The 25,444-nt window shown below is 37.9% G+C and overlaps 1 protein-coding gene across 8 annotated transcripts in view; it reads left to right on the forward strand.

Moving 5' to 3' along the window:
- The window catches only part of PIK3CB (phosphatidylinositol-4,5-bisphosphate 3-kinase catalytic subunit beta), a 199,898-nt gene that overhangs the window by 137,617 nt on the left and 36,837 nt on the right, over nucleotides 1-25,444 (forward strand). For 7 of the 8 annotated variants that reach the window (XM_073899403.1, XM_025881567.2, XM_073899404.1 and 4 more), the window contains 4 exons: nucleotides 4,876-5,064; nucleotides 8,148-8,269; nucleotides 10,728-10,871; nucleotides 12,532-12,631. In XM_073899403.1, coding sequence (XP_073755504.1) covers nucleotides 4,876-5,064; nucleotides 8,148-8,269; nucleotides 10,728-10,871; nucleotides 12,532-12,631 — 555 coding nt within the window. The remainder of the gene's footprint in view (nucleotides 1-4,875; nucleotides 5,065-8,147; nucleotides 8,270-10,727; nucleotides 10,872-12,531; nucleotides 12,632-25,444) is intronic. The other variant, XM_073899405.1, reaches the window with a different exon arrangement.

A 25,444-nucleotide genomic window follows, 5' to 3' on the forward strand; every position in this document is an offset into this window, starting at 1 on the left:
TCAGTATTATTTTCCTTATTTTTATGAACAAATTCTGGTTAAGTATGAGAATGTCCTTTGTGTCTAGGAGATATACACTGAAGAATTAAGGAGTAGAAGGGAATATTGTATGCCACTTAATATCATATATTAAGAGTCCTGATTCCATATGCAAAAAGTATTTAGAATCCAAGATTTGGGCACTGTATATGCCCATTGGTATTGCCATGCAATTGTATCTAGGCCTTTTCGTAAAACAGCTAGGTAACATGTATATGTGTGTTTACATATATTTGAGCATATATAAACACAGAGATATATTTCTTTATCTATTAAAAATCATGAGCTCTTATCAATGTCTTTAATTTATTAGATCTACCACCACAGGATTTTTTTACCCTTTGCCTTTCAACATTTGTAATTCTGTTTTCTGACATTGAGAAATCTGGATTTCTGTTAACCACAATATATTTGCTTATTTGCTTAATCCCCTGTTTGTAATCAGTCTCCCAGTCAGTTTGTCAGTTTGTCTGGCCAACACGTAGTTAATTCTGTCCTCAGCAGGCATACTGGTAACATGCTGTCTCAGTTTAAATGTGACTGATGAGGGGCACTTGGGTGGCTCAGTTGGTTAAGTGTCTGCCTTTGGCAGCTCTGGTCATGATCTCGGGGTCCTGGAATCGATCTCCATGTTGGGCTCTGCTCAGTGGGGAGCCTGCTTCTCCGTCTCCCTCTTCCTCTGCCTGGTCTCCCTCTTCCTCTGCCTGCCGTTCCCCTTGCTTGTGCTTTCTCTCTGTCAAATAAATAAATAAAATCTTTAAAAAAAAATACCGCCGATGAGTTTTCCAGCCTTTTATCCCCCTCCCTGATGCCAGCCACCACATCCCCCATTTAGAAGAGGAAAGAACCACAGTTATTTTATGACGTGCTTATAGCAAAGTATATTTGCTTTGTTTTATTTTAGTTAATAATCACTGTTACATCATAATATGTGTGTGATTTTGAAAAATCTAAACATAAAAATAGAGAATATGAATGGTAGTCTTCATTACTTTCTACCATTATTTTAGTTCAAGCATTTGAACAGGTGTATAAATTCACCATTTACCCTGTGCAGTCTAAGTTTTCATTACTGATTATTTGGGGTTTTGCAAAAGAATGTAAGGTACTGTGTTTTCTTTGGGCTTCCTGCCACATTTCTGGTAGTTGTTTATTTTTACCTTGGCTTTACTCAATGCTGTGCTTTTCATAGCTCAGTAAATAATCATAGTACAATTATACAGCTAACCCCCTGCTCTCCCCTCTTAGTTTACTCCCAGGTCTTCAGGATATTTACTTACAGTAGGTCTGTAGAGTCTAATTTTGATTCACCAAATTACAGTAGGTTTGCTAGCTTTTTCCAATATTTAACTTAACAGCAGTCTATTTTTCTGACATGAACAATTTAGACTCTGTTGTTTGCAGTAACAGGTTTCATTTTAAGATGTGTAAGTATAGGTGTAAGTGTAGGAGTTTGATTTTCAAATTCAGATGACTTGTGATGGTAACTTTTCAGAGAAACCCAGTCAAGCCTGTAAAATAAAGCATACTCTAAAGGTTGAGGATCTGAATATAAAACCACTGTAATCATACATAGTCTTTGTGCATGTGTGTGTGTATGTTTAAAGTAAGATTTTATTTTTTAAAGAGCAGTTTTAGGATCACAACAAAATGGGGAGGAAGGTACAGAGATTTCCCATATATCTTTTTCCCTTCACGTGCATATCCCTTTCCCATTATCAACATCACTCACCAAGAACACACTGACACTGACACATCGTAATCACCTAAAGTCCATAGTTTACCTTGGGTTTCATTCTTGGTGTTGGGCATTTTGTGGGTTTGGACAAATGTATAATGATACGTATTTATCATTATCATACAGAGTATTTTTACTGTCCTGCAAATCCTCTGTGCTCTGCCTATTCGTTCCCCCACTCTACCCCTGGCAACCACTGATCTTTTTTATTTTCTTCATAGTTTGACCTTTTCCAGATGTATAATTTAGAATCATACAGTATGTAGTCTCAATCTGGCTTCTTTTCCCTTAGTAGTATGCTTTTAAGGTTCCTCCATGTCTTTGTGGCATGAGAGCTCCTTTCCTTTTAGTGATAAATAATATTCCATTGTATGTATTACAGCTTAATCCATTTACCAACTGAATGACATCTTGGTTGTTTCCAAGTTTTGACAGTTTTGAATAAAACTGCTATAAACATCTGTGTGCAGGTTTTTTGTGGGCATAAGTTTTCACCTCCTTTGGGTAAATACCAAGGAGCGTGATTACTGGATTGTATGGTAAGAGTATGTTTAGTTTGTAGAAACTGCCACACTGTCTTCCTAAGTGGTTGTAGCATTTTACATTCCCGCCATCGGTGAATAAGAGTTGTTCCATATCCTTGACAGCATTCGATGTTGTCAGTGTTCTGGATTTTGGCCATTCTAATAGGTGTGTGGTCTTACCTCATTTTTTAAATTTGCATTTCCCTGACGAGTCTGCATCTTATTTGGTGAGGTGTCTGTTCAGGTTTTTGACTCATATTTTAGTATGATGGTTTATTTTCTAATAGTTGAGTTTTTTTAAAGTTCTTTGTGTATTTTGGATAACAGTCCTTTATCAGATAAGTCTTATTGCAGATATTTTCTCCTAGTCTGTAGCTTGTCTTTTCATTCTCTTGACAGTGTCTTTCACAGAGGAGTTAATTTTAAATTTAGTGAAGTCTAATTTATCAATTCTTTTATTGATGGATCATGCATTTGGTGTTATATGTAAAAAGTCATTGCCAAAGATAACCCTAGGAGGGTTATCTAGGTCATCTAGGTTTTCTCCTATGTTATCTTCTAGGAGTTTTATAGTTTTTGTATTTCACATTTATTTTTACTAAGTTGGGTAGTGTCAGTCCTTCAGCTTTTTCTTCTTCAATATTGTGTTGGCTGTTCTGGGTCTTTTGCCTCTCTGTGTAACTTTAGAATCAGTTTGTCAATACCTACAAAATTTTGATTGGGTTTGCATTGAATCTGTTGATTACATTAGAAGAGCTGACATTTTGGACAGTATTGAATCTTCCTATTTGTGAACATGAAATACCTATTTAGTTATTTGATTTCTTTTATCAGAGATCTGTAACTTTCATTATATAGATTTTGTACCTATTTTGTTAGTTTTATACCTAGGTTTTCATATTTTTGGGTGCTAATGCAAGTGGTATTAGATTTTTAATTTCAAATACCACTTGTTTATTGCTAATATATGGGAAGGCAATTTACTTTTGTTTCCTAGACTTGTGTCCTATAGTCTTGCTTTAATTATGCATTGGTTCCAATATTTTTGTTGATTCTTTCAGATTTTCTACATAGACAATTATGTCTATGTAGGTAATCATAATCCCCATTCTTTTGTACATATATATTATTTTGAATCTCATTACTTTAGAAAATTAGTATGACTTTTTTTTTTTTTAAGATTTTATTTGTTTATTTGACAGAGACAGCTAGAGAGGGAACACAAGCAGGGGGAGTGGGAGAGAGGGAGCAGCAGACTTCCTGCTGAGGAGGGAGCACGACCTGGGGCTTGATCCCAGGACCCTGGGATCATGACCTGAGCAGAAGGCTGAACGACTGAGCCACCCAGGCGCCCCGAGTATGACTATTTTCATGCTTAAATGAAATTCCAGTTAAAAACAAAGTACAAAATTACATAATAGAATATAATAGAATATAAATTTTTACAGAATCTTGTCAGATAATTCTGGAGAGGTTTTTTTTTCCCCTAAGATTCATTTATTATAGAGAGTGAATGCACAAGAGAGCATGTGAGCCGTGGGGGTGGGGCAGAGGGAGAAGGAGAGAGAATCGCAAGCGGACTCTGCACAGAGCAGGAACCCAACACAAGGCTTGATCTCATGACCCTGAGCCGAAACCAGGAGTCCAGCCTTCAACTGACTAAGCCACCCAGGTGCCCCTGTTTTATTTATTTATTTTTTTAAATGTATTTTGGCCTAAATGGTATAGTTCTACTTTAAGTATGGGGAAATGAATCTCTTTCTTTTAATGTTACTACAATTCAGAGTCTAGATCCAAAAAATAGCTTGGGCCATCTTCATTATTTTAGAATATTCTTGTACAGATTGGGAAAGAAAATGGGATAACGATATTTGTTTCATGTTTAGTTTTATCCAGGATTCTGTTCTTAATCTAAATGGTTTTGATGCCTCTTAGCCAACAAGACACTTATACTTTTTTTTTTTTTTAAACTTCGTATGTTTGGGGATGCCTGAGTGGCTCGGTCAGTTAAGCATCTGCCTTCGGCTCAGTCATGATTCCAGGGTCCTGGGATCGAGTTCTGCATCATGCTCCTTGCTCAGTGGGAGTCTGCTTCTCCCTCTGCCTACCTCTTCCCCCCTGCTTCTGCTCTCTCTCTCTGACAAATAAATAAAAATCTTAAAAACAAAAAACTTTGTATGTTTGGTTTGTCTTTGTTGATTTGTTTGTTTATAGAAATTGAATATTAAAATGGAAGGATAGAAAGAAATTCAGTTTAAAGAATAAAGGACTTTTTAATCCACATTGCAATTCTGCCACCTAGTGTTTGCATGTGGATTTTTAAAAAAACAGGAAGGGGAAACCCCCTTTTTAGAACTGTTTGAGAATACTTTCATCCTTAGCTTACAAATTTAATATGCTATCAGCCTATAAAAAGGGCGTCCATCTTTATTAATCTTTTTAAGGAATTAGATCTTTAGTATCTTAAAGATTATAAATTGTTTATAAATTCATTGTATCTAAATTTGCTATGTGTTTGCTGGTGATGTTCGTAGAATTAAATAATGTAATGAATGAGTAATTTTACTTTCTTAGAGTCGAGGTGGAAAAAAGTTTCTTGCTGTACTGAAAGAAATTTTGGACAGGGATCCCTTGTCTCAGTTGTGTGAGAATGAAATGGATCTTATTTGGACTTTGCGACAAGATTGCAGAGAGAATTTCCCACAGTCACTGCCAAAATTACTGCTGTCAATCAAGTGGAATAAACTTGAAGATGTTGCTCAGGTAACAAAGCATAATTTTTGTAATTCTTTTTGGGAGTATATATTACTTTGTTGATTTCATGTAAATTGTCTTTTCTTATATAGGGATATTTCCATAGGTTGGATAATTTTCTATGGGAGAAATTTTCAAATTTTTAGACTTTTATATATATTCCAAATGATAGACTAGAAAGTTTAAGATTTTAAAAGCCCAGATTCTGGACAGGTTTTCTGTATCTTTCACTAAGAACAATTAAAACATTACTTTTGGTGTAATCATCTATAATTACTGCCTGCATGTAGTAGGTTCTGGATTATTTCAGTAAACAGTTTCATCAGTGAGCTCCAAAGTTTTAATCTTAAAATGACTTTAATCTTTGCATTGACTGTTCTAAAATGAATATATATTGTTTGAGAAGCTAATATTTTAGAGCATAAACCTTTTAGATCAGTTTTTAACATTCATTTTAGTTGGGCAGTGTTGATGAATGTTTGCCTTTAGGCAGAATAAAGACAGGAAAAAAAAAAGTTGTTCCAAAAAAGCCACCAAATTTTAGATCCTTGATTTAATTTTCAGAATCCTGTCAAAAAGCACTGGCATTTATTAAATTCAGTTGGTTATCAATGCTCTACAGAAAGATCCTTGAAATGGTTTTTTAATCAGAATGAATACATTTGGTATATTAACCTAATTTGTTTACCTTACTTGTTTGAATTCAGCTGATCTTTTTAAAAGTTTTCTGGTCTTAGCAAATCTCTAATGACGTTTTTAAAAAATTTTTTTAAATTTTAATTCCAGTATAGTTAACATATAGTGTTATATTAGTTTCAGGTATAAAATCTATAATGACTTTTTAAAATTTTCAAGAAATGCTTTTAATCATATGCATTTAAAATTTTTTTGATTTTATTATTTTCTCTAAGTTTAGAAAGGACTTGTTTTGAGTTTATTTCTACTATTCAGCAATTTTTTGAATCATGTTATATAATTATAATGTGTCTCATTTAAACTGTTTATACAGTTAGACCATATGAACGTTACTTACTCTGAAAAGGAACTATTTCTGTATAGATTTTAGTTGTTTTGTCATAGTTATCTTCTAACCATTTGTTTATTTAAATTCAAGGTTAGTTTTCTATGAACTGCCGTAATGGTGGAATATCAGCCTTTTTTAGTTGGCATGTTTGCCTGCCTCTGATGGATAGTGTCCAGTTCTAACTGCTTGTCCAAGAAATGCATCATGTTATTATTTTATATAGAATTAGAAGAAATTTCTTGCTGTACTTTTTTTTTTTAATTTTATTTATTTATTTGACAGAGACACAGCAAGAGAGGAAACACAAGCAGGGGGAGCGAGAGAGGGAGAAGCAGGCTTCCTGTGGAGCAGGGAGCCCGATGTGGGGCTCGATCCCAGGACCCTGGGATCATGACCCGAGCCAAAGGCAGACGCTTAACAACTGAGCCACCCAGGCGCCCCTTCTTGCTGTACTCTTAAAAGATACCTGCGAGAAGGTTTCTTCTGTCAGCTGTCAGAAAAGAATGAGGGGAGTCTGGGTGGTTCAGTTGGTTAGCCACCAACTCTTGGTTTTGGCTCAGGTCATGATCTCATGGGTCATGAGATCCACTAGGGCTTCAGCCTCCATGCTAAGTGAGGCGTGGGCTTGAGGAGCTGCTCCCTCTGCCCCTCCCCCCACTAGCATGCATGCCTGTGCGCTCTCTCGCAAATCTTAAAAAAAAAAAGAGAGTTTTCACTTAATATTTCTTTCCTTTTTAAAAAAGATTTATTTCAAAAAAAATAAAAAAGATTTATTTCTTTATTTTAGAGAGAGAGAGTGTGTGCACGTAGGGGGAGGAACACAGGGAGGGAGAGAGAGAGAATCCTAAGGGCAGAGCCCGATGCTGGGCTGGATCCCAGGACCCTGTGATCATGACTTGAGTCAAAATCAAGAGCCAGCACTTAACTGGCTGAGCCACTCAAGCGCCCCTAATATTTCTTTATTTGAACCCTGGGGATAGAAATTTTTACATTTTGGAATTCAGCACACTTATTTCCAGGAGCTAACTTAAAGCATTGTTTTCAAATATAATCTAACATCCTCCATTTTGATAGAAGAAAGCCAATCCTAATCCTCTTTTTTAGTTGTCTAGAGAAAAAAAGTTTTTGTAATAGAAAGTAATGTGTTTTTCTCTCCTGACTCTGTCCCATTGCCAGTTACAGTGAATGGGTACAACAGAATGAATATAAACTGTATTTTTAATAAATTGACCACCTTAAGAAGTAGAGAGCCAGAAGTTTTGTGTAAAGTTTGTTTTCTGATTCTAGAGGCATAAGCAAGCCATGGGTGAAAATCCTATAGAGGCCTTCACCCCCCACCCCAAGGGAAAAAAAAGAGGAGTAGTCCTCCATTAATCCACAGGAAAATATTCTGTTGGCATAATGTGGAAGTGATTTCAATACTCTTTGCAGAAGGCAGGTAGTTAATTAGCACTGCTTTATTTATATGGCTGAGTCGGATTTCTCTTCCCTATTCGCTTGCATAGCTTTCCCCAAACTAAAGTAATAAGTTTTGATATTTTATTTAGTTTTACATTTACATAATTAATTCTTTAATAATTGTTAATAAACTTATGGTCGATAAAAAAAGTTCTGTTAAGTGATAGATATTCTTAAAAATATTAAGAACTAGAAGTAAGCTCCCTCAAAATAATTTTGTTATTAATGAAGTTTTTATATGTAAATTGCCTGTCATTAGCTTGAGCATGTACTTATATTTGTGCTTTGAATTTTACCTTTAAGTATTTCTTGATCATTTCTTTCTTCCTTTGAAAAATTATTTAATGGCTAATGATTGTAGAATCATGTATTCAGTGTATCATTCTCTTCCCAGGTAAGTACTTCATAGCTTTTTAAACTTGCTTATTTATAAACACTTCAACAAAGACAGTCGTTATTAATCCATGTTAACAGGAGTGGAGTTTTGAGGCCTCAGTAATTGCAAGTATGCTTTTCCTTTCTTTTGACCCATCTCTGCTCCTGTGTGTCAAGGAAAAATAGATTATTTTTCTTCCCTATAATTTCTGAACCAGTTTTAATTTTTCAACAGCTTCAGGCACTACTTCAGATTTGGCCTAAACTGCCCCCCCGGGAGGCCTTAGAGCTTCTAGATTTCAACTATCCAGATCAGTACGTGCGAGAATATGCTGTGGACTGCCTGCGACAGATGAGGTATTCTGCAGGTGGCTTTCTTGGGGGAAAGGAATAATGTGGGGGTAGGTAGAGAAGGTGATGTCTGCTTGAATGTCTCATAAGAAAGGAAAGAGCTAGGAATTATTCAGAGTTCAAAGCATTTTTTTTCTCTCCCTTCTGATCATTTCCCTCTTTTCCCTCTCTCCCTCCTCTTTCATGTTTACTCTGTATTATAAAACAAAACCAAAAACACACTGGGTCAGGAGGTACCCAAGATCACCCTTGGTTTCTAATTCATTAGAATTCACAGGACTCCGCATATACTCATACTTTTGGCTGTGATTTATTACAGCAAAAGGAGACGGTGTAGAATTGGCAGAAGAAAAAGATTCATGGAGCAAAATCTGGAGGAAACCATACAGGAGCCTCTAAGAGTTCTTTGCTAGTGGAATCACAGTGAATATACTTAATTCCCCTAGCAACAAGTTATGACAACATGTCTAAAATACTGTCTACTGGGGAAGCTCCTTAGAGATGTGGCGGCCAGGATTTTTATTGGGGGCCTTACATAAAAGCAAAATTCTAGACTCCCAGAAAAATGGGTATTGAGCGTAAACCATATTGTTTGTAAGAATAATTTATGCATACAGAGCTACTCTTATCTGTTAGGTGGTGGGAAGCATTCTGAAATGTTTCCAGATGCCAGCCAAAAGGGCCAAGTGTTGTAAACAGGCTTTTTTTTTAAAGGATAAGGTTCAGGCCTGCTGCTGTGTTAACTCTTTTTTGTACACCACTCAGAATTAAGAAATGTTAATATTTTCTCATTTTTTAAAAATACTTTCAAGCAGATAACATTACAGCTAAAGGTGAAGTCCTCAGTTTCTTAACCTAGTCCTGATTACTTTTACTTCCCAAAGACAACCATTATCATGAATTAGGCATGTATCCTTCTATACCACATTTTTCTGTTTATACTCCATTTTTATAACTCGAAAAATATAGAGTAACATTGTACATTTAATAATTACACTAATATGTCTTACCATATGTATTATTTTAAATCTTGTTTTTTAAAAATTCAACATAGGTTTTTGAGGTCATTCTCTCCCATTGCATATAAATATAGTTTATTCCTTTCACTACTGTGAAATATTCTGTTGTAGGGATATATCTTATTTACTCCATTTCCTTATTGAGGAACATTTTTGTTTTTCTCCAGACTTCCCTGTTATAAACAATTCTGCAGTGAACATGCTTGTACATGTGTAAAAATTTATGAGCTTTATTTGAAGAAATGTCATTATTGAGACAGTCTCAGACAATGGGCATTTTCAGGTTTATCCATTTCTAGTCTCAAAAATGAGTATTATACTGTATGGTTATTTGAAAAAGAAAAGTTCTCAGAAAATTATGGACACTGTTATCCCTTTTCTTCTTTTTAAAAGTCATATATGTTTCAAGTCACATAATGTCCAAAAGAAATTACACAAACTCTTCCATAGTTGTTATTTTAGGGGAGTGAAGTTCAAAGTGTAAGGAAAGAGGAAGCCTCCTTCTGTTTCAATACTTCCTTTCTGTCTTTTACACCATTTATAGGTTTTTATAAAGGGCAAAGATTTTACAGTAAACTTAAAATTGTTGAATAGTTTTAAAAAATGAAGCACTCAGTTGCTTCTTAGTTTCCCTAAGTTTCCACTGGAGACCTGAGGGGAAGGGGCTACCTGGCCCCATTTGGGCCGAGCCAAGTGTTTTTCTTAAATATATTAATCCCCAGGAGGAGATTGCTGTGATCTCCATGTTCCATTTGGTAATTCTGATGCTTTTTCATGTGATAAATTTTCTGCTTATGAGGTTTTTTCTTTTAATATAGTGCCCTGAGTTTCAGTCCAGATCTGCATTAGATTACTTTCTTAACCATTTATTGCCCAAGACTACAGCAAGTAGAGGACTTGGGATTCATATCTAACCTGACCTCTGGAATTGCCTCTGATGAGAGTGTGTTTATATCTGAATGGTTTGGAGATGGACATAAAATAGAGAACTACTAACCTTAATTAATTCAGCTCATTTAATTACAACATTATGTTGTATTAATTCAAATTGCTAAATTACTGATGGAATTTTTAAAAAACTGGTTGACTGAGTATATCACTTTTCCAGCATGATCAGAAATCAGTATTAAAGTACCTGATTTTATTGTAACTCTGGACTGATTGTAAATACAGTCATTAATCGTATCAACCTAGATAATTTAATTAAAGTGCCCCATATTATCTGTTCTTTGCTCCTTTCCTTTCCATTCCCCCTCCTGTCCACCGGAAGTTCTGAGCTTTTCTTGTGTTATTTTAACAGTGGAATAGTGAATGTGAGCATGCAACAAGCCTGACCCCAACAAACCGTTGTGTTTCAGTAAGTTAGTATTTGATAGTTTGATAGGAAGGGATCTTTTTCTGGCACTGGTTGTTGAGTGACTTACTCTGTCTTTTGTTTCTTTTAGTGATGAAGAACTCTCTCAATATCTTTTACAACTGGTGCAAGTTTTAAAATATGAGCCTTTTCTTGATTGTGCCCTCTCTAGATTCCTATTAGAAAGAGCACTGGCTAATCGCAGGATAGGGCAGTTTCTATTTTGGCACCTTAGGTAAGTCTTCTATATTTTTCAATTTGAGTCCACCTTGTGCTTTTGTAAATATAAATCAGCATAATACAGGACATTTAGTGTACTGGTCAGCTGCTTCAGTTGTTTCTGAGCCATCTGTAACATTTATACTCTTCTTGGTGTCTTCTCCTATTTCTTGATACCCAACTCTTAATTTTCTGGATTTGGCAAAGTAATTCAGATAAGTGTCCCACCAAGCCTCCTTGATTTTTAACTGAAACAAATAATGTATTGCTATTTTCTAGTCAGGTGTACTTATTGTGTACTTACAATGTGTTAGCGCTAAAACCAGACTTACTGATTCCTTCCAAAAGGCTTTGAGTAGTAATATCATCATTGCTACTAAGAGGTAGAGGTTTTAAAGTTTTCCTATAAGAACAGCAACATTATTTTCAGCTTCTATATTAGGTCATTTTCAGAAATACATGAGTCCTTACTTCACCAAGTTTATATAGGAGTAAAATCAAGAAGGATAACTAAAGTTTTTTTGTCCTAGGAAAATTGTTGATTCCTCATTTCTGACTCTGTACTCAGACATTTTTGTCGTTTTCTTTTTTTTTTTAAGATTTTATTTATTTATTTGACAGAGAGACAGCGAGAGAGGGAACACAAGCAGGGGGAGTGGGAGAGGGAGAAGCAGGCTTCCCGCCTAGCAGGAAGCCTGATGTTGGCTCAATCCCTGCACTCTGGGATCATGACCTGAGCCGAAGGCAGATGCTTAACGACTGAGCCACCCAGGCGCCCCCCTTTTTTTTTGTCGTTTTCATCTGGACTTCAGAGTATTGAAACTAATGATTGTCAGAAAAATACGACTTTCCTCCATTTTTGCTAAAGTTCTTAAGGAAAATAAGCTCTATATTATTTTGACGTTAATTTGGAGGGTTACATTTCTGAATCTTGGCTTCCTTATTATTCATAGAGGTTTTTCCTTTCTTATTTTTAACTTGTCAGTAGTCTTCTCATGCAGTTCAGTCTTCCTATTTTTAAGTCCCTCAGGGAATAACAAAACAAGGTGTTCCTTCCTTTTTCAAACATGTACAGCATTCTTTAAGTGAGAAAAAATTGTATAGAAGCTAATTGAGGGATTAGTCAATTGTGTGATGTGAGTCAGATCTTTGTGTTTCACTTTATTGTCGTTTAATTGGCAATGTTACCATTTCAACTACAAAAAGTAAGGTGAGATGTGAAAATTTTGGATTTTTTTTAATAAAAAAATTAATTACAAAACTACACGTTTTTGAACTGTGGTGGTTAAAGACTTGAGAAGTTGACCATACCACTAATAATTGTGAACAAGATGATGTGTTCTGTTTTTTGATGGCATCAGAAGTTTATTTCATAATAGAATATGAAGTCAGTATTTTTTTTTTTTTAAGATTTTATTTATTTGACACACAGAGAGAGACAGCGAGAGAGGGAACATAAGCAGGGGGAGTGGGAGAGGGAGAAGCAGGCTTCCCGTGGAGCAGGGAGCCCGATGTGGGGGGCTTGATCCCAGGATCCTGGGATCATGACCTGAGCCAAAGGCAGATACTTAATGACTGAGCCACCCAGGTGCCCCATGAGGTCAATATTTTTATTTGGTGATCTGAAGTGTTTTATAAGCAACCCATCTTAATATTATTCATTAACTTATTTGTAGGTCAGAAGTGCATATTCCTGCTGTCTCAGTACAATTTGGTGTCATCCTTGAAGCCTACTGCCGGGGAAGCGTAGGGCACATGAAAGTGCTTTCCAAGCAGGTATCAGGTTATTTTAATCTTCATGTTAAGTTTGCCACATGGTTTTTATAGATGTTTCAGTAACTAAACTTAATTAATACATTTTTAAATTATAATTTAGGTCAAGAAATGACATGTCAACAAACTTAGCAGAACATTGAATGCCCCCCCACAAAATTATGGATTTCTCACAGTATCTATATTAATAACATGCCTTACATTTTAATAGGAAATGCCTATTTAGACATGCTTAACAATGTGTTTGATGGTGATGTTGACAAAGGTCATGAAATTTTTAGACTCTGTTTTTTCATATCCCTGAGTTACTCTCTGCAGTTAGTAACCCTAGTATTTATGTTTCATATATTCTGCCATATGTTTTAGTTTGAGATATTTTGACACCTAAGTCCATAGTTGTTATAGGATCTAGAATTCAGAATCCTCAAGCTGCTTTTTCAAACTATGTGTGTGTGTGTGTGTGTGTGTGTAATCTGCAGTCCCTTATCTTTTTTCCAGGCTTTCATTTTCTAATCATTGCAGGTGATGAGATATAGTGATATTGATAGGTCAAATGTTAAATGCTTATATGCCAGGAATCATACTACATGTCTTAAGTATATTCTTTTACTCTCCTAATAATGTGCCACAGTAGTTGCCAATACTGTCTGGATTTGATGAGGGGGAAAACAAAAAGGCTCCAAGAGATTAAGTAGCTTGCCTAAAAACCACAACTAAGTGACAGGAATAAGTTTTAGTTAAGTCTGTCCAACTATAAAACTAACTTTTTAAAAAATTTTTTTTCAATAATTTTTTGTTGTTATGTTAATCACCATACATTACATCATTAGTTTTTGATGTAGTGTTCCATGATTCATTGTTTGTGCATAACACCCAGTGCTCCACACAGAATGTGCCCTCTTTAATACCCATCACCAGGCTAACCCATTCCCCCACCCCCCTCCCCTCTAGAACCCTCAGTTTGTTTTTCAGAGTCCATCGTCTCTAATGGTTCGTCTCCCCCTCCGACTTACTCCCCTTCATTCTTCCCCTCCTGCTATCATCTTCTTCTTTTTTTTTTTTCTTAACATATATTGCATTATTTGTTTCAGAAGTACAGATCTGTGATTCATCAGTCTTGTACAATTCACGGTGCTCACCATAGCACATACCCTCCCCAGTGTCTATCACCCAGCCACCCAATCCCTCCCACCCCCCCACCATTCCAGCAACCCTCAGTTTGTTTCCTGAGATTAAGAATTCCTCATATCAGTGAGGTCATATGATACATGTCTTTCTCTGATTGACTTATTTCACTCAGCATACTGGGAGTTTTCACACTTTTAGCATCGCAACTGTCTTTTATAAATCAAAACTTAAACACAGATCCAATATATAAAATAGACAACAATGTCATTTTATTAGTATAAATGTGTTTTGAAGCTAAAATAAAATAAAAGCCATTAAACAGAACCATGTAACTGTTTTACTGAATACAGAATTCCAAAATCCAGGATGATTATTGTCAGTTGTAGTCTCAGTATCCATTTATTTCTCTTGTTTTGGAGATAATCCTGGTTTATACAGCTAAGTAATTGCAAATAGTAATGGTTTTTTAATAGCTTGCTTGCAGGTGAGAAGCATAACCATGTCCAGGCTTGATTTGCTGGTATGTCGTTGGTCCCCTGAAGGTTGTGATGAGAACATGTCTGCCATCAAAATAAAACAACCCTTTATTCTAGCTTCTTCATGCCAGAACCTTCACTGACAGATAGCAACAATATGCTCTTGTTCTTTAACAGTAATTTTTCTTGAATTGAGTATCCTCTAAATAAACAAAAGAAGGTTTTCTTTTTTTTTTTTTTTTTTTAAGATTTTATTTATTTATTTGAGAGAGAGAGAGAATGAGAGATAGAAAGCACGAGAGGGAAGAGGGTCAGAGGGAGAAGCAGACTCCCTGCTGAGCAGGAAGCCCGATGTGGGACTCGATCCTGGGACTCCAGGATCATGACCTGAGCCGAAGGCAGTCGCTTAACCAACTGAGCCACCCAGGCTCCCAAAAGAAGGTTTTCTTAATGGTTTAATATACATTTACTTAGAACTTACTATATGCCAGGGTTTGTATTAGGTACTAGTAATATGAAGTGAATATAGTTATGTTATTGTTATCAAGGAGTTTATATTCCATAGAGAAAGTGTACAAATCAGTGATTGTTATGATAGAAGTGTTGTTATGGGAATATTATGGAAGCACAAAACAGAGATATGTAACCAAACTTAAGACATTAAGGAGGAGTTCACAGTGGAGGAGACTCTTGGAGGTTTTGATGGTGTAGTTGGTGTTAGTTCAATGAAGAGTGTGTTAGTGTTTTACAGAGAAACAACCAATAAGGGGTGTATGTGTTTGTGTATGTATATGGTTGATCCTTGAACAACATAAATTTGAATAACACGAGTCCACTTATACACTGATTTTTTTTTGGTATAGTAGTAGAGTACTGTAAATGTATTTTCTCTTCCTATGATTTCCTTTCCTCTAGCTTACTTTATTGTAAGAATATAGTATGTAATACACATAATGGACAAAATACGTTGACAGTTTGTTATTGGTAAGGCTTCCTGTCAACAACAGGCTATCAGTAGTTGAGTTTTTGGGGACTCAGAAGTTAGACATAGATTTTCAACTGCATGGGGCTGGAGGTGGGAGTTGGTACCTCTAACCCTTTATTTAAGTGTTAGCTTTATAGAGAGAGTGAAGCAGAGGAGGATGGTACAGAAGAATTGGCTCATGTGATTATGGAGGCCGAGAAGTCCTGAGATTTTCAGTTAAGGAAGCTGGAAACCCAGGAGAGCTGACAGTGAAGTACTAGTCTGAAAGCAGACAAGCTTAACACCCAAGGTGTTTTAGTTCCAGGCAGGAAAAGACCTGTGTCCCAACTCAAGGCGGTCAGATAGGCAGAGTTCCTTCTTACTTGCTGAAAAGTATGCCTTTTTATTCTATTCAGAACTTCACAGGTTCTCATAAGATCCATCCATATTAGGAAGGGCAGCCTGATTTACTCAGTCTACCCATTCAAATGTTAATTTCATCCAAAAACACCCTCACAGACACACCTAGAATGATGCTGGACCAAATATCTGGGTACCCTATGGCCCAGTCAAGTTAATACCTAAAATTAACCATCACAGATCAACTTGGCATGTATACACAGCTCTGAAAACCATATTTAATCTCCAAATAAAGACTGTAGCAAGTTCAGAATTTCCCCTAACATAAAATTACCCTGAGTACAACCAAAAATACACTAACCTCTTTCCCAGCACAAGAAGTAATACCCTTGAGTGTTGTCTCCTCTTCTTGTTTCTCTGAAAATTAAATACGATGTAAATTAATACTTAAATACTATGGTATAAAGTCAGTACATCTTATGTTACATGATAAAGGAAGGGGTGCCTGGGTGGCTCAGTTGGTTAAACGGCTGCCTTTGGCTCAGGTCATGATCCCAGGGTCCTGGGGATCAAGCCTTGTGTTGAGCCCTGCCCATGGAGCCCTGCACAGGGCTCCCTGCTCAGCAGGGAGTCTGCTTCTCCCTTTCCTTCTGCCCCTCCGCTCTGCTCATGGACATGCGTGTGTGTGTGTGTGTGTGTGTGCACGTGCGCAGTCTCTCTCTCTCTCTCTCTCTTGCTCTCACTCAAATAAAATCTTATAAAGGAAAAGAGTGGGAAGGAAACAAAGACTGTGTCTGTGTACATATAACATATACACAGATACACACAAAAACATATGCATACCAAAGTAAGTAGGAGATACTCATGACAGTTAATCCTCATTTCTGTAAATGGTCATGTGGTCATAGCTGGTATTTGTTAACTACCTTCTTCCAACCCATTCTGTAGTCCCTTTGCCTTTAGTAAGCATTTCACTTGTGGTTCTTGACCTGCAGGGTTGACCCAAACCTTCATTCTTTTTTTTTTTTTAAGATTTTATTTATTTATTTGACAGAGACACAGCGAGAGAGGGAACACAAGCAGGGGGAGTGGGAGAGGGAGAAGCAGGCTTCCCGCCGAGCAGGGAGCCCAATGCGGGACTTGATCCCAGGACCCTGGGATCATGACCTGAGCCCAAGGCAGACGCTTAACCACTGAGCCACCCAGGTGCCCCCCCCTTTTATTTTAAGATTTTATTTATTTGAGAGAGAGCACACAGGAGTCAGCAGTGAGCCCAGGTTTCCCCCAAATCTTCATTCTTGAAGAGTTCAGGTCATTAGTAGTCCTACCGAAGTTAGCTTGTAATTGTCCATTGGTCTTAATCACAGGACATGGTCATGCTAAGAAGAGATCTCCTGTATTCTAGACATACTTTTCCTTACGTCTGTGGAGTAGTAGGCCAGTTTCCCCATGGTAGTCAGGATCAATTACTCCAGCCCGCATAATACCTTCTTTACCTGTTGACCCAAAGACATAAGGAGCACAAAGTGGGTGGGCTAGAATCTTAACTTCCAGTCCAGTGGAATCATTACCATGTCTCCCACTGGAATCATTCTTCCCTCTGTAACTAAGACCTTTGTGCCCATAAAGCATAAGGGTGCAGGAAAAGGAAGCAAAAATTTTGCTAGTGGGTAACTAGGGGTAATAGTGAGTGGTACCACTTCCATTTTTAAACCTTGATTTCTGGACCCTTGAGTCCTGGCTGTGGGAGAAACAGTGTCACGGATGCTGACTCAGAGCATATACAGCTTTCTGGAGAACTTTGCCCAAGTCCTGCAAGGTATTGCCACCTAGCTGGTACTGTAACTTAGTCTTTAAAAAGCCATTCCACTCTCCTGTTAAAGCCAGCTACTTCAGGTTAGTGGGGAACATAGTAAGACTAGTGTATACCATGAGCATGAGCCCATTGTTATGCTTCATTTGCTGTGAAATGAGTTTCTTAATCAGAAGCAATGCTGTATGGAATACCGCGGTGGTGGATAAGGTGTCCTTTGACTCCATAGATGGTAGTTTGGCAGAAACATCGCATGCAGGGAAGGTAAATCTGTATCGAGAGTTAAGTGTCTATTCCAGTAAGAACAAAATATTGCCCCTTCCATAGTAGAAGCAGTCTAGTGCAATCAACCTGTCACCAGATAGCTGGCTGACTATCCTGGGTAAATGGTGCTATATCAGGGTCTTGGTGTTGGTCTCTGCGGCTGACACAGCAGTCACTCAGTGGTAGTCATAGCCAGGTAGGCTTTAGTGAGTGGAAGTCCAGATTGCTGAGCACGTGTATAACCCCCATCCCTGCCACCTTGGCCACTTTGTTCATGAACCCATTGGGTGATGACGGGTGATTGGGAAAAGAGGCTGATTAGTATCCACAAAATGGGTCGTCCTATCCACTTGATTATAAAAATGCTCTTCCAAAGATACCCTTTGGTGAACATCCAAGGAGACATATATCTTTTTTTTGCCTATTCACAGAGGTTATTACTTATCTCTTCCTCAAATTTCCTTGTCACTAATTTTCTAGTCATGTTCCTTTTAAGTCCCTGGCCATCAGCCAAGCTTTGGTCACAGCTCATGAATTGGTATATAATTGCATGTATGGCCATTTCTCCTTCCAAGCAAAGTGAACAGTGAATTGCACTTTCCAAAGTTCTGCCCGATGGGAGAATTTCACTTCAGCACAGTTCTTCAGAAATGTTTCAGAAAGCAGCTGTAGTACCACAGTTGTCAACTTTCATATGGTGCCTACATACTGTGTAGAATCATCTGTAAAGCATGCTTGAGTCTTCTCTTCCTTTGTTAACTGATTGAAGGGAACTCCCTATGAGGCCATGGGTGCAGGCTGGGAAAGAGAAGGTAGTGTAGCAAGAGGGGGAAACCATGGACATTTGAATCACTTCTTCATGTAACTTACTGTGCCTTCAGGACCTACTCTGGCCTAGTCTCACACATACCACTTTCATTTGATGTTGGAGTACTATTTTGCTCACCCATCTTTATGGCTTGGTGGGTCAGATAACACCCAGTTCGTAATGGGCAGCTCAGGTCACATGCTTGCTTGGTGGCCAGTGGTTAAGCATTCAGTACGAAATCCTAGTAGCAAGCTAAGAGCTATTTCTCTCAAGGCGAGTATTTATCTATAGGAAATGGCAGGTGTTTTTTCCAAAATCCTGAGGACTTGTGCTATGGTTTACCTATAGGGGCCAGCCAAAGGCTCCAAACGCATCTCTTATCTGCTACTGACAGTTCAAGCACCATTAGATCTGTTGGATCATAGGCCCAAGTAGCACAGCAGTCTGAACTTATTGCAGAACCTTCTCTTGTTTGGGGTCTCATTCAAAACTAGCACCCTTTTAGGTCACTTAGTAAATAGATTGCAGTATATTACCCACATGAGGAATATGTTGTTGCCTTTACAATGCAAAGAGGCCCACTAGCTATTGTGCCTCATTTTTGGTTGTAGGAAGGGCCACAGCAACAAATTTTTCTTTACCTTAGAAGGGATATCTTGATATGCCCCATACAAATTGAGCCCTACGAGTTTCATTGAGATAAAAGGCTCCAAATTTTTGTTGGAATATTTACTAACTTCTGAGTTGCTGTTTCTTACTCACCAGGTTGGATCAGTCTAATATTATAAAGGTGTCAGAGTGGTATCTTGTTGAGGGTAGAGGCAGTCAAGATCTCTGTAAATTAAATTATGACATAGAGCTGGAGAATTGATATACCCCTGAGAAAGGACATAACCAGACCTTTTCAAACTTCTAGACAATGGCTTTGAAATGACACTAATTCTAGGAGACCCAAAATTGTTGGCCTTGCCAGCTTAAGCAAACTTCTTGTGATAGTTTATTGACAGGTATGGAGGAGGAGATACCTTATTGACAGGTATCCCTCCCTCCATAGGTCAGGGAACCGATATAGGAATTCTGCCAACTGCCAAGTATATCCATTCCAATTATGCATTAAAGAATTGGAGAAATAACTAGAGGATGGGTTTGGGGTTTGGGACCCATTGGGCCCACTGTGAAACATATCTGTGCTAAAACTCTATTGTTAACTTGACTTCCATAAGCACCTACTCTGGTGGACCTCAGTGATAGTTTGGGTCTCCTAGAATTAATGTCATTTCAAAGCCATTGTCTAGAAGTTTGTAAAGGTCTGGTTATTTCCTTTTCCCCAGTATGCAGTTACCGTGGTAAAAGACCATAGGTTCCTTTGGAGAAGCCAGGGAAAGTAAGTTTCAGTCTCGGCACAGATGAAAACATTGGGGGAAATTATCAACTTTACTGTGTCTAGGTTTGTGGGTGCATGTTAGAGAAATGAGTTCTGAGGGTTTTACTATAGGTGTTGATTATTGTCTGGGTATAAACATCAGACTATAAGCTGTATGTGACTAGGAAGTTATTAGCAAGGTAGTTACATCTAGCTGATATAATCTGAATTCGTGTATTCAATCCACTTAGACAGAATATTTTGTAGAATTAAAAAACCTCTCCCAAACTTGCTTCTTGGTACATTGTTTTTTCCTCATGGCAGAGACTCCCTACCTTGCTATATTTTCCAACCTCTTGATCTCATTTGAAGGCCATTTGTTTCCTCACTCTTAACCTACTCATTCCTGTACCTCTCTGGTGCCCACCATATTTTATATCAGATCCTTGTGGTAATTCCCAGTTTCATTATACTTTTATAACTCATTTGCATTGCCAAAGAAACTCCCAAGCTTTTCATAGATGATTTACATTATATATGTGTAATATATTATTATATTATGGTTATATTATGATTTTTCATTCATGTTAAAACAGCTATTATCTGTTCCTTTTGGAAAGCCTGTTAATGGTGGTAATAATAGCTAACATTTACTCACCATTTATTCTTCACAACTATATGATACTATTAGTCCCCTTAATTTTATAGTCCTCTTAAATATATCTCATACCTATCGATGTCTCTTATATTCATGGCTACTGTCCCCGTCCAGTCCATTATCTTCTCTCACCTGGATGTCTTCATTAACTTCTTAAATTGTGCCTTTTGTTTCCATTGTTGCATACACATCCCCTGTTCTGCACAGCAGATAAAGTGACCTTTTTAAAATGTAGATGTATTATGTCATTGCCATTTTTAAAATCCCTGAAGTAATATTCATTGCATGGAGAATAAAATCCAATTTTTTAAAACCGTCTAATTGGCTTTATTAATTGATTCATGAATTGGGCAGTGTCCTCTCTAGCTAATCTAGTAGTGGGGACTTTGAGTTGTAAAATAGAAGGATTTTATAGGCAGAAATGGGGTGGGGAAATTAGCAAAAGAAAAATGATTGTTTTAGAACAGTTACCTTCCCTTAGGGGGAGGGACAGAGGGTCTTATTAAGTGGATTTCCTCATTTTCCTTTGGGGGTTGAGAGGGCCCCTGTGACAGATTACCTTATTAGTACTGACCAGAAAATTCCTGACTGACTGTTAAGACTACACTTCTGTTGGGGGGCGTGGCACCTGGATGGCTTAGTCACTTAAACATCTGACTCATGATCTCAGGGTCATGAGGTCAAGCCCTGCGTTGGGCTCTGAGCTCAGCGTGGAGGCTGCTTGGGATTCTCTTTCTCCTTCTGCCTCTGCCTCTCTTCCCACTCGTGCTCACTTTCTCTCTCAAAATAAACAAATAAATAAAATCTTAAAAAAAAAACAAAGAAAAGGGGGTGCCTGGATGGCACAGTCAGTTAACCATCTGACTCTTGGTTTTGGCTCAGGTCGTGGTCTCAGGGTTGTGAGATTGAGCCCTGATTAGGGCTCTGCCCTTAGCATAAAGTCTGCCTGAGTTTCTCTCTCCCTCTCCCCTCCACCCACTTGCTCTCTCTCAAATAAATAAATAAATCTAAAAGCGGGGGAGGGGAGGGTTGAAGTTGCAGTTAGGTTAGGTATTAAGCCTCACTTTGGTGACTTGATCTAGCGTTTGGGGCCTGTCATTTTCTTTTAACATTTCCCTTTTGATCAGGCTCTTAGCTTAATGGAGAGATGTGATGAAAATTTAAGGCATTTGTGTCACTATCAGATACTGTTTTGAAGTTCTCAAAGTTTTTGTTTTTCCTTTTGTGTCATACCCATTATCCATAGGTTAGGATGTTTTTGCTTAATCCCTGTGGTATTCATAGGTTATGGAAGTCAGTCATTCTCTTTGTTCTTTTTTTGACATTCCAGTCCTAAGGAGTTCATTTACTTGATGGTTAGTGGCTTAACATTTAAAATTTGTGAGAGAATACAATGTACCCCAGAGAAATTATTATGATAACTATAAGCAGGATAATTCCCATTGTTCGGAGTACATTTTGGAGCCATGGTCCCCAAGACCCAAACCAGTCAAAGAAAGGCCCTGTTGAAGGAGTCACCTTTTAAGCCAAGTAGCTTGCTCAGTGATCTTTTGTAACTGAGTTTCAGCTTCCTGAGAAATGTTGATCCAGATACAGCAGTTGGTGTTGGCCACAGCAGAGATCCTCCTTGTTCAGCTAAAAGATAATCAAGAGTTGTCCTACTATCAAGAACAGCTTTGGCTAAAGAGTCTAAGGATGGTTGTTGGGCTTCTGTTGCTTTAGTAGCAGATTCTGCAGTAATTTTAAGAATTGAGGAGAATTTCCTGATCATAGGCTTATTTACATTTATCCCTAACCAGGGAAGTAGGGACCTGCCAAGGGTAGTGAATTCCTGAATCATGAAAGCCTCCTGGGCGCCTGGGTGGCTCAGTTGGTTAAGCGACTGCCTTCGGCTCAGGTCATGATCCTGGAGTCCCGGGATCGAGTCCCGCATCGGGCTCCCTGCTCGGCGGGGAGTCTGCTTCTCCCTCTGACCCTCTTCCCTCTCGTGCTCTCTATCTCTCATTCTCTCTCTCTCAAATAAATAAATAAAATCTTAAAAAAAAAAAAAAGCCTCCTGGCAGGTCCTTTCTAACTCAACAAGGTAACTTCAGGAGATATCTTATCTTATCCCAATGAGATATCTTATTTTGCTTGTGAAAAGTTAGGGGCTCAGTTAGATTTTTCTCCCACCCTGAATTAAAAGGTTGTTTTAAAATCCAGAGGTTACCTCCCTTAAGCAGTGGCCTGGGGAGAAAGAGATGAGGGCGTTATCTTTCCAGGTTAATGCCAGAGTAAAAGAAAGGAGAAGGAGAAAGGGTTTCATGTTTAGTTAAGGTTAAAAATCTTGATCCAGGGGCGCCTGGGTGGCTCAGTCATTAAGTGTCTGCCTTTGGCTCAGCTCATGATCCCAGGGTCCTGGGATCGAGCCCCACATCGAGCTCCCTGCTCAGTAGGAAGCCTGCTTCTCCCTCTCCCACTTTCCCTGCTTGTGTTCCCTCTCTTGCTGTGTCTCTCTGTCAAATAAATAAATCTTTAAAAAAAATATAAAGTCTTGATCCATTGCCTTGGGCAGAAGCAGTCTGCCTTGAGGTCAGCTGTATCTCTTCCTCATCAGTTTGAGTTAAAGGTCGCCAGGCATCTGTACAGGACCAGGTTGGAGGTGGAACCTTCATTAGCTGTGAGATGTATACCCAAGGCTTAATACCTTTTAGTTTTTCTGCAGTGTAGTGGTCAAGAGCACTTGGTAAGGTCCCTTCCAATGGGGCTTGACAGCTGTTTTCCTCTGATGACATTTCCAGAACAACCAGTCACCAAGCTCTAGACTGTGACCAAAAGGAACCTTTGAAGTGGGATCCAAGAAGGCTTTTTTAACCTGTTGATGATAGGCTTGAGCATAAGATATTAGAGATTTACAGTAGCTAGTCTTGAAAAGCATGAGACAACAAGGGACCAGCATAAGGCTGTATACTAATAGACATTGGTCTGCTGGTGACTGTCACATGTGGAGTAACTTTGTTTCCTAAAGGGGTAACTACTAATAGCAAGACCAAAGGTAATACCTTAGGCCAGCAAAGTCCAGTAGTTTAGGCAAGTTTAGAAATTTTAAGTTTGAGAATCCCATTAGTTCTCTCAGCCTTGCCTGATGATTTGAAGGTGATAGGGACAGTGTTAATTCTAAGAAGTTTACTAGGTTTTCATTAAGCCTCATATGATTTGTCCAGTGAAGTGGGGGCCTCCATCACTGGAGATTGTGGAAGGTTTACCACAAGTGGGAAATATATTTTCCAACAGTTTCTTTGCCACTGTGAGGGCATCAGCCTTGGAGCTTGGGAATGCTTCAACCCATCTGGAAAACACACATAAAATAACAACATATTGGTAATCCATACTAAGTGGCAATTGAATGAAGTCATCTGCAGATATTCCAGAGGTCCAGAAGGAGGAAGGAGGTCTGAGATCTCTTGGGACAAAAACAGTTATTCTCAGATTATGGACCTGACAGGTCAGACATTGCTGGTAGACTGTGTTTGCAATTTAATAAAAGTCTTTTTACCAATCTCTATTCAAAATTTATGTCATCTTAACTGCATTTTGGTGGGTAAAGGAATGCAAAAACTAAAAAACTGGAGTTTGCCAGGGAGTCAGCAAGAACCAAGCGGCCATCTTGGGTTTCTCATAGCCTCAAACTGTTTGTTTAACTTAGAGCTATTGCTTACCCATGTTCATTTCTCTACTTCAGGAGCAAGTCCATCGGGATGGCAAAAGTCTGGCAGTGAGGGGCAGGTTTTGCAGAAGCAGAATGGATTTCTTCCACATGTGCCACAGTCTTTATAGATCGTGTTACTGTTGCCTTAGCATGAAAGTCAGCTGGGGCATTTTTCTGATACTCAGGTTTTGTTTTGTTTTGTTTTGTTTTTAAAGATTTTATTTATTTATTTGACAGAGACAGTGAGAGCAGGAACATAAGCGGGGGGAGTGGGAGAGGGAGAAACAGGCTTCCCGCTGAGCAGGGAGCCCGATGTGGGACTCGAGCCCAGGACCCTGGGATCATGACCTGAGCCACCCAGGTGCCCAGATACTCAGGTTTAATCCTTTTAGTGTGAGCCTCAGTTTTAATGGCAGCAATTTCTGAAGGGAAGGCAGTAACAGTAAGAAGATGATTTACTTCTGCCAGTTTTGATTGGGGTGTCGGAGGATGTCCTAAACCTTTTAAGATAATCAGAATTACAAGTGATTAATAAATACTACATGAGGACTTACCGGATTTCTAGGAATTTCATAAAATTTTTAGAACACACTTTGTAAAGAAGGCTTACTATTACTTCTTGTTTGACAATATTTTCTACATAATTTAACATATCAAATAAACCTAATTAGTTTAACAGATCCCTTGAAATGTTCCAGGAGGTCCTTTGGAAAAATCCCAAAGTTTCTTCCAGGTCAAAAAGAACATTTATAATTTGATTTTGAGAAGTTTGGGGGGAGGGGAGAAGTTTTAAAGCCCTTGAATAAATAGGATCACAGATCATTATGAAACTTAATACTTAATTATCTATTAGCAAAACTAGTAAAACTTAGCTTTTTTAATATTGAGAAGACTCAGTTTTCTTAAGTAATCAATGACCTGATAAAGACAGCAACCACAGGAAATTATTTTGATAAAACACAGTATCTTTGTTTTGTAGGCAGATCACTTAAAGAAGCTGCTAGTCTGTTATCAAAAGTAGACTAAAAGTTAAAAAAAAAAAAACAAATTCTAATTTTATACCAGCTTACTTTTGATATTAAAACTTACATTCCAGTCTTAGTCCTGACCACATACAGAATTCCTTTCCAAAAATTTTTCACAAACTTTCTACAGCTTTTTTCCCCTCAAAAATATATCTTCGTTTATCATACCTTCTTTTACCAAAAACACACATTTGCTTTCTTTGCATATGGAGATGTTTCCCTTATTTCTGCTGGCTTTAATTGCATACATTAGTTAGAATTCTTAATCG

The sequence above is a fragment of the Callorhinus ursinus genome, unplaced genomic scaffold (assembly GCF_003265705.2).
Source record: "Callorhinus ursinus isolate GAN/ISIS: 27379988/994484 unplaced genomic scaffold, GSC_fseal_2.0 scaffold1, whole genome shotgun sequence".
Lineage (NCBI taxonomy): Eukaryota > Metazoa > Chordata > Mammalia > Carnivora > Otariidae > Callorhinus > Callorhinus ursinus.